Source organism: Peromyscus leucopus, chromosome 14 (genome assembly GCF_004664715.2).
Source record: "Peromyscus leucopus breed LL Stock chromosome 14, UCI_PerLeu_2.1, whole genome shotgun sequence".
NCBI lineage: Eukaryota > Metazoa > Chordata > Mammalia > Rodentia > Cricetidae > Peromyscus > Peromyscus leucopus.
In genome coordinates this window covers 65,711,091-65,727,055 of record NC_051075.1, presented here as the reverse complement: position 1 = coordinate 65,727,055, position 15,965 = coordinate 65,711,091, and the positions used below count along the sequence as shown (strand labels likewise).

At 38.0% G+C, this 15,965-nt stretch overlaps 1 protein-coding gene across 8 annotated transcripts in view; it reads left to right on the top strand.

Annotated features, from left to right (window-relative positions):
- Eml5 (EMAP like 5) overlaps window positions 1–15,965 on the top strand; it is a 109,600-nt gene that overhangs the window by 31,315 nt on the left and 62,320 nt on the right. For all 8 annotated transcript variants that reach the window (XR_005092780.1, XR_005092781.1, XM_028886584.2 and 5 more), the window contains exons 7-13: window positions 738–939; window positions 3,031–3,168; window positions 7,673–7,929; window positions 9,647–9,859; window positions 13,956–14,123; window positions 14,871–14,977; window positions 15,366–15,484. Coding sequence is in view for 6 of the 8 variants with exons in the window: in XM_028886584.2 (XP_028742417.1) it covers window positions 738–939; window positions 3,031–3,168; window positions 7,673–7,929; window positions 9,647–9,859; window positions 13,956–14,123; window positions 14,871–14,977; window positions 15,366–15,484 (1,204 nt within the window). In the remaining 2 variants the exon portion in view is untranslated. The remainder of the gene's footprint in view (window positions 1–737; window positions 940–3,030; window positions 3,169–7,672; window positions 7,930–9,646; window positions 9,860–13,955; window positions 14,124–14,870; window positions 14,978–15,365; window positions 15,485–15,965) is intronic.

Below are 15,965 nucleotides of genomic sequence, written 5' to 3'. Positions count from 1 at the left end.
GTCACTAGAGAGATGTATAACTCTGGTCTAATTGTTTAGCCTCATCTGTAATTTAAGGCCACTACAAATATCTCCTAGTATTAAATGAATTAATACATGTTAATTATTTAGAATGTTCAGTACATAGTAAGCTTTTAGATGGTAGCCATTATTCTGTTTTCATTAGTTTTGATGAGCATTATTATGAAGCTTACAAAATAATGTCATTCTTTTTTATTTCATTCTCAAGAGGATATTATGGGATATATAGTGTCTTTATATTGGCAATGTTATATAAATAAAAAAAATTTTCTTTCATAAGGTCCCAGCAGGAACTGTGGAAAATGCAGAAAAAGTCAAAGTGAATATTGTCTTTCCTTCAATCTGTTGATTTAGAAATGAAATGAACTGAAAACTCACAATGGACTTCTCTAAAGGCAGGTCCTGAGTGCTTGCCCATTTTAAGGGCTTGTGAGAGCTCAATTACAAACACAGTCTGACTCTTGGAATTGTGGGGCAAAGGAGAAGGAAAAGTGTACCTAAAGGATGGGTAGAAATTAGGTATACGAAAAAAGACATCTATTGTTTCATATGGAAATATAAACAATTCAAGACAACGGGCATGTATACCCAGACTTTCGTACTCTGTCTTACAGCCAAGATATAAAAGATATGAAAATTAATTTCCAATTAGGACTGCTTTTTACTACTGTGGCATTGACATTTACAATATTGATATTAAATGTGCTTCTTACCAGGTTTATCTGTGAGGAGTGTTTGTTGGAGAGGTGACCACATTTTAGTTGGAACACAGGACAGTGAAATTTTTGAAATTGTTGTGCATGAAAGAAATAAACCTTTCCTAATTATGCAAGGGCATTGTGAAGGTGAACTCTGGGCACTTGCTGTTCATCCTACTAAACCTTTAGCTGTGACTGGAAGTGATGATCGTTCAGTGAGGTAAGTAAATCATTTCCTAGGTAAGGTACTGGGGAATTTCAAATTCAGACTATAAGAACTAGTATCTACCAACTAGGAACATGTTTGTGATCATACACCTTAAATGTATTGTGCATGCCTCTGACCTGTCATGGGGCTCATACACACAAATAAAAAGTGTAAAATTTGTTTTAAAATCTGCCTCTGTGTTGGTGTGTAAACAAATAAGTCTGTGTTCCTATAAAACTTTATTTATAGACATGATATCTGAACTTTGTGTATTTTCTTGTGTTTCAAAATTTGACTCTTTTATGATTTTCAACAATTAAAATTTATAAAATTCATCCTAGTTCTTGGTCTATAAAAATATGCAGCCACCTGATTTGCCCCAGAGGTTGTGTTTACTGATACTTTGTAGTACAGAACAAAAAATCTTCAGCAAACACAGCACTTAATGTTGCAGCATTGAAACTTTGTGGTCAGGAAAGATAGTGATTCATCAGTGCAGAATGGCCAAATAGAGATGATTGGGGCAAGGGTCATGAGAGTGCTAGAGAGAGGGGAGGGAGTAAAGGAGAGTGATTAAAAAGAACAACTTTTATACATAGGCAATATGACTGTGCATGTAGAGGAATCCAAAGGAAATGCAAATGAATTCACGGAGTTCAAAGGGAATTAGTGGAGCTGCAAAGATAGCCCAGTTGTTAAGAGTGCTTGCTGCTCTTTCAGTGGGCCAAGAGTTTGCTTCCCAGCAGCCACAATGGATAGCTCATAACCACCTGGCTTCCTCAGGTACCTATGTGCATATGCTCAAACACATACATAAATAAAAATAAATTTAAAGGAATTAGCAAATATCTTGGATATAAAAGAATATAAAACTAGTACACAAAAATTATTTTTTCTATAAAACAGCAACAAGTTCTTAAAAAGATATGCCTATGAAAGCATGGTAAAAATATATTTCTCTTTGCTGATCTTTTTTCTAACCTCTTGGAGTAGATGCTTATTCATTAAATTATAGCTTTTTTATTATAACATATGTAGCTAAAGGTTCTAAATGCTTCCCTACATATTTCAGCTATACTCCCTGAGTTTCATCACTTTGTGAACATGGTGACAGTTAATTATTCTATTATTTTATTTTTATTTATAAGTGTGTGTATGTATGTGTATGCTGCATGTGTACTGAGTTCCCGTGGAGGCAAGAAGAAGGTGTTAGATCCCTTGGAGCTGGAGTTACAGGTGTTTCGAGCTACCTGTTTGGGTGCTGGAACCTTAGCTCAGGTCCTTTCAAAGAGCAATACACTCTTCTAACTGCTTATTAGGTCTCAAGTCTACAAGCTTTGATGTAAAGTCTAGTTATCTTAATTTTTAATATTGTAGTCTGGAATGATATTGTAGTCTGAATTTGAATATTTTAAGTACTCCATCTAAAAGACTACATATATCCTTATTTATTTATTTATTTATTTATTTATTTATTTATTTATTTATTTATTTATTTTTTTGAGGTAGGGTCTCACTATGTAGCCCTGACTGACCTGGAACTTGCTCTGTAGACCATGTTGGCCTCTAACTCGTAGAAATCTGCCTGCCTCTGCCTCACCAGTGCTGGGATTAAAGGCATATAATACCATGGCCAGTCTTATATATATAATTTAAAGAAGTAGATAGCTGTCTTTTGATTAGAGTGGAGATTAATAATTAATCTAAGATTAACAGTTGAATCATAGTGATGTCAGTATGTATGCTTTTGTATTTTTTGAAAAGTTTATCGCCTGTGTATGTGAGAGAGTGAGTGTGGGCTCATGAATGGCATGGCATATAAGGAGGTCAGGACAGCTCTGGGAAGCTGGTTCCCTCCTTCCATTATGGGTTCTGAGGACTGTGCTGCAAGCACTTTTACCTTTGGAACCATCTCACCATCCCTGCTATGTTATTTTAAAAACAAAAAGTTCTGATATTTTCTTTTAATCGTGAATACTATTGCTGTTTTCACAGAGAAAAATGTCTTCCTTTAAACCAGATTATTTTAACTTTAATATTCTTATATAGATTATCATTTTACATATACATTAATTATTTTTATTTTTGAATTAAATTGTACAGGATTTGGAGCCTTGTAGATCATGCTTTAATAGCAAGATGTAATATGGAAGAACCAATTCGATGTGCTGCTGTCAATGTAGATGGAATCCATCTTGCCCTTGGAATGAAGGATGGGTCATTTACTGTCCTTAGAGTGAGGTATGCTATTAGAGTGGAAGCAGAAACAGTAATTTATCGTTTTGTTAGAATGTACAGTACTCATTGCTCTGACCCACTTATCCTTTTTTCCCTCTTCTTTTTATGTGTGTGCCAAATATTAGTTTTATTAAATAAGTATACTTATAAAAATATCTTTTTCAGAAAATTAAACTTAAGAGCTTTTATCTGGGGGCATTAAGAATGCTTAGCAAATGTGTTGGAGAGATGGTCAGGGGTTGAGAGAGCTTCTGTTCTTACAGAGGAACTGGGTTGGGTTCCCAGAACCTACTTGGTGGCTCACAGCTAATTACTTGTAACTCCACTTCTAGGGGATCTGACTCAGTCTTCTGCCTTCTGCACACATGTAGTACACATAAACTCAAGCAGGCACATGGATATATATATATATATAAAGAAAAATCTTCTATTTCAAAAAAGAATGCTTAGTACAGTGGTGGCTGAAGTGCTGAACTATAAATTTGGGCCCTGACTTGCTGTTGGTAGTATTATTTTCAGTTATGATCCTTTCTTGTTAAATGTCCTCAAGGCTTGAGGAATGATGGAAAAGGATTTTGTTTGCTTGTTTGTATCTTTATGCTTTGGAAAAATGTCTATATCCTTTCATTTGTATAAGTAGAAATGCTTAAGGAATTTATCAATAGGCTGGGCATAGTGGCATATGCCTTCAGCCCCAGCACTCAGGAGGCAGAGGCAGGTGAATTTCTGTGAATTTGAAGGCCTGTGAGTTCCAGGCCAGCTAAGGCTACATAGGGAGATCCTGTCTCAAATAAACAAATAAAAAATAAGAATTGGTTCAAGCTGTTGCTAATTTATGTTAAATTCTAGGGAGATACATTGAGTTTCTATCCTGTGTAATCATTAAAAGCAATGCTGTAGAGCCACTACATGTTCAGAAAACAGTGTTTATGAAATCTTTCTCCTCCAGTGCAGTAATCCTCTGCCCAGAAATGTAATTCCTTTTTTTGCTTTGCCTCTCCTGTTTAAGAGTCACTTCCACAGAAGCTGTCAAGTTAACTTCCTTCTTTCCAGCATCACTGTTCTACTCTTGTGTAGGCTTTGTTGTCTGCTTGTTTGAATCTTAGACAGTCTTTTAATAAAAATCCAGAGCCAGATATCAGGGTGAAAGCTGAAAGATCAGAGAAGCAGAGCAGCCAGCCACTAGTCCTAACCTCTACGAAATCCTCAGCCTAAAGAGAGTGAGTTCCTGTTTCCTCCACCTTATATACCTCTCTCTGCCCAGACATCACTTCCTGGCATTAAATGTGTGTGTGCTTCCCAGTACTGGGATTAAAGGTGTGTGCCACCACTGCCTGGCTCTGTTTCCAGTGTGGCCTTGAACTGAGAGATCCAGATGGATCTCTGCCTCCCGAGTGATAGGATTAAGGATGTGTGCCATCACTGTCTGGCCTCTATGTCTAATCTTAGTGGCTGGCTCTGTCCTCTGATCCTCAAGGCAAGCTTTATTAGGGTACACAGTATATCACCACAGTCATCTCCTCCCAGGAGTGGTGGAATAGCCAGCCCTCTTAACTGCTCTCCTTACCACCTCAGAACCATCTCTATGCCATGATAGAGATTCCTTCTTTCTTTATGAATTAAATCTGTGCTCTGACCGTTTCATACACATATACAATTCATTCTGGTTACTCTCATTCCTTGCCCTGTTCTAGCTCTCTACTCCCACTCATTCTTTTTCTTTTGTTTTCTGACCACCTAGAGTAATCAGGGCCCTCTGTGTGACCATGGATTTGGAACTCTGCTGGAGCCTGAATGGGCCATTAGTGGCTACAGAACTGAAGACCACTCCCTCTGTCCTAGCATGCATGTCTATAGCCAGTAGTTCAGCAGGGTAGATAGGGCCCTATGTGTCCTCTCCTCTATCTGTAAGTGACTAGGCAAGGCCACTCACACATTTCTCCTCCAGCAACCTGCATAGCACTCCCAGCACTGTGGAAGCTACATCAGGGAAGAAGTTTCCAGCTCACTTCCAGCTTGATTTTAAAGATTTTTTAAGTCACACTTGTTTGCATTTATCCCCTCTCCAAAGGCTTTCTGCTCCTTAGGCTGAAGTTTGTAATCCTTGACATGTGTGCAGGGCTCATCTCTGTGATCTGCTTTTCTCTACCTCACTCTGTTTTTTTTTTTTTCTTTTTTCACCTATAAAAAACTTCTTCACAACTGGGCCTGATGGTACAGACTTGTAATCTTAGCTGTTCAGGAGGCTGAGGCAGAGGATTGTGAGTTGAAAGCCTGCCTGGACTTGAGTGAATTCAAGGCCAGCCTACTTAACTTTGTGACTTCAAATAAATAAATAAATAAATAGGCTGTAGTTAAATAGTAGAGTGCTTGCCCAGCATGTATAAGGCTCTAGATTTGATTCCCAGTATGGAAAATAAAAGCAGGTTTTTACAGTGGAATGTGCTGTAATTTTTCTCTTAAAATTGTTTTTATTTATTGTCATATTTGCTTTCAATCACTGTAGATGTCCAGTGACATTAAATACATCCACATTATTGTGTCATTATTATCATCTCTAAAACTTTTGATCTTTCTGTGTGGATTCAGCTTAACATACTGCAGCCATCTTGATTTAGAACTGCCATATTGATCCAGGTTAACCTTAATCAGTATTTCCTACATAGTTTTCCCAGCATGCCGCAAATAGACAAAGCCTATGGAGTTATGTAGAGCTTTCAACCAGATCCTGGCACCAGGAAAGTACCTGACTCCTTGACATTGGCAAGATAAGCTTGCTTGCATGATGTCATTTGTGTCCCTCTTTCTAGCCCAGGTTGTGGGGATGAACTTGGGCTTGCTGATGAATACTTGTGTCCATAGTTCCCAAAATTTTACTCTGCAAACCTGAATTTGTCTGCCTCTCTTTCTTTGGTTTCACTGTATCTTATTAGTTTATCTCTAGCTTCATTATTTTCTGTTCTTCCCACTGGTTTCTGTATCCACATCATACTGTGCACCATTCTTCAAGTAGGCCGCACACTGCATCTTTTCATGCCTCTGTTTGTGCTGTATCCTGTTCCTGAAGAACCATGTCTCCTCTTTTAGACTTAGCCAGAGCCTTACGTCTTATGCTGAAGTCACATTTACCCTGCCGTGGCTCCCTCCTGCCTTCAATCTAGTTTCAGTGCTCCTTTCAGGATTTCTTAGTTTTACATATTCCTCTTGAGCAATGGTTGCATATTGTCATGGGGTCCATCTCTCATGCAAGGTCAGTTCAATTTTTGAATCCCTTGTACTAAAGCAACATGTTAAAAGAATTCGGATGTCTGTTCTAACCTCCATTTAGAAACCTTAAGAACCAGCCGGGCGGTGGTGGCACATGCCTTTAATCCCAGCACTCGGGAGGCAGAGGCAGGCAGATGTCTGTGAGTTTGAGGTCAGCCTGGGCTACCAAGTGAGTTCCAGGAAAGGTGCAAAGCTACACAGAGAAACCCTGTGTTTTTGAAAAACCAAAAAAAAAAGAAAGAAAGAAAAAAAGAAAAGAAACCTTAAGAACCAAGAAACAAGCTTCTGCTTCTGAAATTGCCAACCTGGAGCATTTCAAATAACCGATACAGAATTTGTGTGGAGAGATGGCTGCCGCCAAGAAGCAGTGATCCTTCCTTCCTCTTGCCCATCTTCCCCGGGTCGCTGTCCTTCCCACTCCTTCCAGTTCTAGGAGTTTGAAAACTCACTTGTGTTAAACTTGACTTCATCCATTTTTATGGTCGTTACCAATGCCTATGCTATTTTGGAAATTCATTTTAAGCTGAATTGTGGTCTCTTTTTAAAAAATAAACTAAGCTGAGCATGGTGGTGTATGCCTATGGGAGGCTGAAGCAGGATTGGAGTTTGAGGCCAGCCTGGGCTACAATAATGAGACTCTGAAGAAAAGGGAACATTTGAAATAAAATTCACTAGTGGGGAAAAGTGAATAAAAACAACCACAGCAGTTATATAAAGATATATATTCAAATATATTGTTCAAGTGATGCATTCTTTCATGCTTTCCTTATTTCCCAAATGTCAGTTTATACATTTGGCTCATTACAAAAATGTGTTTGAAAATTATGATGTTTAAGAATATTTCATAATTCAGTATTTACAAAGAACTTTCATCATAAAAAATCTGGTTAAATATTTTATTATCTAAATCCAGAAATTTAGTAGGGAGCTGTAGGGTACTTAAAAATAATGTTATTTATGCACTGAAATTTAGCGTTTTTTCTCTTCTACTTTTTTTTTCAGGGCTGGGGTTCAAGTCCAGGACTTTATGCTGGGCAAGTGCTCTATCACCACATACTACATGGTCCAATTTTTTTTCTATTTATTTCTGGTCAGCAAAATAATTATTCCCAAGCAGATATTACTTGCCTTACTTCCATGTGTGTCACAGTTTGTAAATACCCGATGGAACCTCAGTATTTGGGGACATTTTCCAATTCTCTTGTGACTTTTGCTCATATGGTCTTTTTCTTTTCCACAGAGATATGACTGAAGTTGTACATATTAAAGACAGGAAAGAGGCAATCCATGAACTAAAATATTCACCAGATGGCACTTACCTTGCTGTTGGCTGCAACGACAGCTCAGTTGACATCTATGGAGTTGCTCAGCGTTACAAAAAAGTTGGTGAATGTGCTGGTTCACTTAGCTTCATCACTCATCTGGACTGGTCTTCAGATAGTAGATACTTGCAGACAAACGATGGCAGCGGAAGACGACTTCTGTATAGGATGCCAGGTGAACTCTTCTAGCACATTACATGGAGTTCATAGAATTTAATGTCTGTGGTATTTAAAAGCTCATTAAGAGTAAATTGTAAATTATATTTGACTATAGGCAGAATAATCTGAGCTATTTCAAGCATTGTGATCTTTTCTACAAGACAAATATCTTTAGAATCCTTTCCCACCAGAATATTGAGTTGTAAGTGACATCAAAATTCTATATATTTTAAAATATGCAATGTGATTTTTTTTAAATTTGAGATAAGGTCTCATTATATTTCCTTGTTAGCCTAGAACTGGCTATATAAACCATGCTGGTCTCAAATTCTGAGGTCTGCCTGCTTCAACTTCCTAAGTGTAGGGATTATAGTTGTATACCATAATGCCCAGCCCAGTGTAATTTTTTATAAACACACACACACACACACACACACACACACACACGGCATTGTAAAATGATTTTTATAATCACACTAATTGTCATATCTATCACCTAATATAGTTATTGTAATTTCTGTGTGCAGCAGAAACATTCAAGATCATTGTTAGCAGATTTCAAGCATACCAAGCAGTAACACAATGTGAATAATAGCAGTTACTGAGCTGTACATTCAGAAAGGACACTCAGAACTCATCCTGCACACCTGGAACTTAGTACCCTGGAGAACATGTTCCCATCACAGCCCTTCTTCCAGCTCTTGGATACCAGCATTGTAAACCTTTCTTAATTAAAACTCCACACCTCTCAAAATGACCTTCCACACCTCTATTTAATGTGGTGCTTTGTGAATTAATCGCTCTTATAAGAACTTATTTAATAAGACTAGTTGCATAATACAATCAATGCATCTCCCCCCAAGCTTTTCATTGATGATTTATAATGAAGATTTACTGAGTCCAAAAGTCCTCTTACTTAACACAGATGTATCACCCTCCATCTATCATTCCTTTTTAGTCTTTTTCAGTCTCTCTCCCAATTATATATCTTGGGTTTCTTTTTATTACCTGAGTTGCCACTTTGTCGTAGCTTTTGCTCTTCCTTCCTTCCCTTCCTTTCTTACTCCCTTCCCTCGCTCCCTCCCTTACTTCCTTCTTTCTTTCCTTCCTCCTTTCTTCCTTCCCTCCCTCCTGTTTGTTTGGATCTTTATTGAACATCCTACAGAAGATGTTTAGTAAAAAGGACCAATGCCTATGCCATCAATAGAGCCCTTACATTCTTTCTCGGCTTCCACTTTCTCCTCCTCTGCTGGAGCAGCCGCTGTACCGTGAGCAGTCGGTTCCGGTTCCGTGTTGTCCTGAAGATGAGGAAAGAGTAGATAGAGGAGAGCTCAGAGACCACTCGTTGTCAGAAGGGAGAGCCTCGCTCACCCCGGTGTAGCCTTAGCGTCCTCAGAACCAAGCTCTTTGACAACCCCCAAAGAAAGGCATCTTTTAGTTTCTCTTATAACTTACCCAGTTGTCACTAGTCTATATCATGATTTTCATAAGATTCGGTTGTTCTCCATGTGAATGAGCCTGCTGAATTGATAATTACGTTCAAACTCTCCAAATCACTATGATGTTAGTAGCATTTAAAATTTTTTAAATTTTGTTTTTTTTTCTAATTCACACTTACCTGTCTGTTCATATATTCTCCTCTAACTTTGGTGTAAGGTATTAAAATTTACATTTGCATGAAAAGAATCAAATGAAGTAATTTCTTAAGTGAAGATTTTTTTTTTTATTTCTAGGAGGAAAGGAAGTGACAAGTAAAGAAGAAATAAAAGCTGTTCACTGGGCTTCATGGACATGTGTTTCAGGCCTTGAAGTCAATGGAATTTGGCCCAAGTATTCCGATACCAATGATATAAATTCAGTAGATGGAAATTATGTTGGCCAGGTTTTAGTTACAGCTGATGACTATGGAGTTGTAAAACTATTCCGATATCCATGTTTAAGAAAAGGTATCTTTCTTTTTAATATTTTAACACTCTCATAAAAGATGTTATGTCCTTATATAGTTGAGATAAATGATAAGAGTTAATATTTTAGAGTGTATATTAATTGGTGAAGACTTTGTCAATTCAAAAATTGTCCTGTTACATTTCTTTTTTTGGTCATGAAATTTTTACCAATTATTCTTGAATTCATTATAATATATGCAGAAATGGCTTTTCACCTGACTTGTTAATAGTTACTACACATACATTAGTGGTGTATGATGAGAACTGAAGTAGCTTGATCCAAGTATGTAGTGAACACGTCCAACTTAAAGACTGGGTTTTCCCAGAAGCCCAAGTTGTATTGATATTTGGTATTGATATTGTGCATGTATACTGATGATATTCAAGCCCTGTTTCTAATCTTCTACCACAGGACATGTGAGGCACCAGGCATTATTCAATGCTTTTTTTTTAAAGATTCATCTATATTGTTGCTTATACTGTTTTGTTTTGTTTTGTTTTGTTTTTGTTTTTGCAAGACAGGGTTTCTCTGTGTAGCTTGGAACCTGTCCTGGAACTCACTCTGTAGACCAGGCTGACTTCAAACTCACAGAGACTGGAACTCAATCTGTAGAACAGGCTGGCCTTGAACTCATAGAGATCTGCCTGCCTCTGCCTCCGAGTGCTGGGATTAAAGGTGTGCACCACCACTGCCCGGCTTGCTTGTACCTTTTGATTGTTTTTCATTGCCATGAAATAATCATGTTGTAAATGCATATTATAGTTTATGCATTGATTTTCTCCTTAGTTGACATTTGAGTCATTTCTAGTCTTTTGTTAACACATGTAAGTTTCTCAGAGGTATATATTGCATGAAACTGTTGGAGGATAGAGTATGTAGATGTTGAACGTTATAAGAAAATGTCAGTTTGCTTTCCAAAGTAGTTAGAGCATTTTATCAACACTCTTTGACTCACAGCCTCTTCAGCACTTGGCCTTATCACACTTTCTTCTAATTTTTGCAAATGTAGGTACTGTAAGTCATATTTTGTGGTCTCATTAAAATCCATACTGGTGAGAGTGAGCTTCATTATCAGATGTTTTGGGGAGAAGTTCCTGTGCTTCCTATATCAAACACAGCTCTCTTTGCTATATGGTTGCTCTTTGGTTGAGCTGTTTTTATATTCCAGTAGGTTCAAATGATTTAGGATTTTTATGGATTGCAAGTATCATTTCTCAATGTGTGGCCAGTCCTTTTCCTTTTTTTTTCTCTTTTTTCTTTTTGTTTTTCTGAGAGATGATCTCTGTAGCCCAGCCTGGCTTCAGATTTACTATGTAGTTGAAGAGGCTAGACCTTAGTTCTTAATCTGCCAGTTTCCACCTCCTAAATACAGGGATTGTTGGTGTGTGCTACCATGCTAGGCCTCTTTTTATTTTCTTAATCTTTTATCAACTACTTCTTCATTTCTATACTACTAAATCTTTTTATTTATTTCCTTTAGTGTGTGTGTGTGTGTGTGTGTGTGTGTGTGTGCTGTGTGTATGTGTGTGTGTGCCCTTGTGTTGTGTGTGTGTTGTGTGTGTGTGTGTGTGTGTGTGCTGTGTGTATGTGTGTGTGTGCTGCCTGTGTATATGTGTGTGTGTGTGTGCTGCCTGTGTGTGTGTGTGTGCTGCCTGTGTATGTGTGTTGTGTGTGCTGCCTGTGTATGTGTGTGTGTGTTTTGTGTTTGTGTTTGTTGTGTTGTGTGTGTGTGTGTGTGCTGCCTGTGTATGTGTGTGTGTGTTGTGTGTTGTGTGTGTGTTGTGTTTGTTTTTTTTTTTTTTTTTTTTTGTGTGTTGTGTGTGTTGTTGTGTGCTGCCTGTGTATATGTGTGTGTGTGTGTGCTGCCTGTGTATATGTGTGTGTGTGTGCTGCCTGTGTATATGTGTGTGTGTGTGCTGCCTGTGTATGTGTGTGTGTGTGCTGCCTGTGTATATGTGTGTGTGTGTGCTGCCTGTGTGTATGTGTGTGTGTGTGTGCTGCCTGTGTATGTGTGTGTGTGTGTGCTGCCTGTGTATTGTGTGTGTGTTTTTTTTTTTTTTGTGTGTGTGTGTGCTGCCTGTGTATATGTGTGTGTGTGTGCTGCCTGTGTATGTGTGTGTGTGTGTGCTGCCTGTGTATATGTGTGTGTGTGTGCTGCCTGTGTATGTGTGTGTGTGTGCTGCTGTGTGTGTGTGTGTGTGTGTGCTGCCTGTGTATGTGTTGTGTGTGTGTGCTGCCTGTGTATATGTGTGTGTGTGTGTGCTGCCTGTGTGTTTTGTTGTTGTGTGTGTGTGTGTGCTGCCTGTGTATGTGTGTGTGTGTGTGCTGCCTGTGTATGTGTGTGTGTGTGCTGCCTGTGTATATGTGTGTGTGTGTGCTGCCTGTGTATGTGTGTGTGTGTGTGTGCTGCCTGTGTATGTGTGTGTGTGTGTGTGCTGCCTGTTGTGTTGTGTGTGTTGTGCCTGTGTGATGTGTGTGTGTGTGCTGCCTGTGTATGTGTGTGTGTGGTGCTGCCTGTGTCTGTGTGTTGTGTGTGTGTGTGCTGCCTGTGTATATGTGTGTGTGTGTGTGCTGCCTGTGTGTATGTGTGTGTGTGTGTTGTTTTTTTTTGTGTGTGCTGCCTGTGTATATGTGTGTGTGTGTGCTGCCTGTGTTATGTGTTGTGTGTGTGTGCTGCCTGTGTATATGTGTGTGTGTGTGTGCTGCCTGTGTATTTTTTTGTTGTTGTGTGTGTGTGCTGCCTTGTGTTGTTTTGTATGTGTGTGTGTGTGCTGCCTGTGTATATGTGTGTGTGTGCTGCCTGTGTATTGTTTTTGTGTGTGTGTGTGTGCCTGTGTATATGTGTGTGTGTGCTGCCTGTGTATGTGTGTGTGTTGCCTGTGTATGTGTGTGTGTGTGCCGCCTTTGTGTATGTGTGTGTGTGCTGCCTGTGTGTGTGTGTGTGTGTGTGTGTGTGTGTGTGTGTGTGTGTGTGTCTTTAACAGAGGAGTTGATCTGGGGGAGAGGGGAAGTCAGGGAGAGGGACTGGGAGGAAGAGCAGAGGGAGGGAAAATCGTGGTCAGAATATAATATATGAGAGAAGAATAAAAGTTACAAAAAAAATTAGTGGCCAAAGTCGTCTTCGCCTGCATGTAATATATCCCAAACAAGAGAGATAAGGCCAAATCTTTCTTGATAAGAGTTTGCTAGGCTAAACTGTGAAGAAATTATAAATCTGGAATGTTACTGATTTCTACTGTTACATATAACATTATTTTTAGGAAAAATAATTTTAAAAATTATTCTTGAGGTTTGTAGGTGTGGATCAGTGGTGAAGTACTTAGCTAGAATGCACAAGGCCTTGGATTTGATCCCTAACACTGAAAAAAAATTTTCTTCGAATAACAGTGTTACTCTTAAGAAGAAATACAATGTAATCTTAGATGAATTTCATCACTATTTTATGCCTTGATGAAGATGGCTGCCTGTCAGATATGGTAATAATATATGTATATAGCCCCAACACTTAGGAGATTGAGACAGGAAAATCATAAATTCAAGACCAGCTTAGGCTACATAGTGAGAGCTTGTCCCAATGAGACAAAACCAAACCAAACCAACCCAACAAACAAACAAAAAAAACCCAAAACAAGTTATCCCTAAATTCACAACCATGATGAAAATTTTTCTCTTGATTTTCATTTATGGAATTTTTGACATCCCAACATACAGACTTATAAAAATTTTAAAACAATATCAATATGAAGCTAAGCATTATTGTAGCTAGTATGTTTTAATAGAGATATGTATATGTTGCCACATCATAACATCAGGATATAGAGTATATAATAAACATAGAATTTCAGAAATAGTTGCTATCACAAATTAAAAAAAATAACTAACAATTCCTTTAAAATGGGAGACATTGTGTGTAAACCTTAACCAAATGATATAATTTAACATTTTAAACAATAGAACCCGCAGTGCACTCTGGTACTCTGTTCATACTTAAGATAATGGTGTGATGTTGTAATAGTTTGGATAGAGTAGTGGTTGTTTAAGGTGGTATTTTTGTGTATTGGCTTCTATCAATTTAAAGATATATTTTTGTTATAGGCGCCAAGTTTAGAAAATATATTGGCCATTCAGCTCACGTAACTAATGTCAGATGGTCACATGATTATCAGTGGGTTATTTCTATTGGTGGAGCTGATCACTCTGTCTTTCAGTGGAAATTCATTCCTGAAAGAAAATTAAAAGATGCTCTTCACATAGCACCCCAAGGTAAGCTTAAACAGCTTCTGCATTAATAGCTCCATAGTAATGATTTTACCATTAAAGCTTATTTTTTTTTTTTTTTTTTTTTTTTTTTTTTTTTTTCGGACAGGTTTTTGTGTACTTTGCGCTTTCTGGAACTCATTGTACAGCTGCCTCGAATCACAGAGATCGCTGCTCTGCTCCGAGTGCTGATTAAAGGCTGCGCCACCCGGCCCATTAAAGCTTATTAAGAGCAGAAATTTCCTGCTAAAATAAGTGTGTATCTTTAAAGTCAGGTATCACAGAGTATGCCTTGTGAAGTATTTGAGTTGAGATTTAATTTGTTGATTAAGTGAAGCAATAGTTCTGCTAGCAGAACCAACAATTAATCTTTCATCTCAGAGATATGGGTTCTTGGGTCTTGTATATACTTTAAAAATGTCAATTCATCCGTTGTGTGTAGTATTTTTAATGCTGATTATAGGTTGTATTCACTTGTATCTACATAGACATTTAAATTTGGTGTAGCCCTCATTGAGGAGTCAGTGGAGGAATTTAAAGGAGCTCTTGAGTTTGCAGTGAGCAGACAGGAAGATAATCTGTAGTACAGTTTACTGACCTCCATGTCACTTGAGTGGGTCATTTCATTTTATTGTTTAATGGCTTTGTTTCCATGTCAAGCTGATAGAGTCACCTCTTAATTATTAATTTTACATTGTTGTTTTGAAAGTAAATCTTTAAACAAATGGTATTTTGTTTTTTAAAACCTTACAGAAAGTCTGGCTGAGTCCAACAGTGACGAATCAGATTCAGATCTATCTGATGTTCCGGAACTGGATTCTGAGATTGAGCAAGAGACACAGCTTACTTACCACCGGCAGGTAATGCCCCATTAGCCTGTGATGCCGTCCCCCAAAAGTCCAGGTTCTTTTCTTGACTTCTGCTACTTTTTATCTATTGTGAATATTTATGGCTTTAATTTCTCCAGTAATGGATGGTTCTTTCAGTTTCCCCCTTTGAACATCCTAGCACACTTACATAAAATGTTCTTTTGTATTAAATCCTTGATGTGCTAAGTAAGTCTGTATTCTGTTTGTCTGTAGAATTTTGTCACAGTAGACCACCACATTCTCTTTGAAGTATAAAAGTTCTTGGAATACTAAATTTTACAAAGTGTTCTCTTACCAGCATCTGAAAGTTATATTGAGGATATGAGCGTCTTTATTAATAGCAACCCTAATTGTATTTCTATGTATATACATTTTTAAGGTTTACAAAGAAGATCTACCTCAGCTTAAAGAACAATGCAAAGAAAAACAGAAAAGTGCTACTTCTAAACGAAGAGAGCGTGCTCCAGGAAATAGTATTCGGTTACACTTCATTCATGGGTATAAAATGCTATTTTTCATTTGTGTGTTGACTTTGAGTTTGCACTTAAAAGCTTGGCAAATCACCCTGCCTCGCTTTGCCTCTGTTTCCCTGTCTTCAAATTGGTGCCTGACTAAAAATGTTGCAATGAGGAGTAAGTGTGCAGTGCCAGTGATGGTGGACAACATTGTCTGGCACACATGAGCCACTCTGAAAGTCTTGATTACATTTCTAAAAAACTGTCTTTTGAAAGTTTGATACTGCATTCATAGAAGTGGACAGGATACCTTTAAAAATGTAAGAGGTAATTATCTTTCCTCCAATATGACTAAATTGGAATTTTCTGAATCCCTTTTTGCCTGCGTATTTAGGATTTAATGTTTAGCTAATTGTTCTTAGTTTCTGGCATCCCTTAGAGCACATACTGTACAGGCCTCACATTTCAGCTCCACAGGAACAATTTCCTCCCCTCAGTAAGCATGAATTTCTCACCAGACTGGT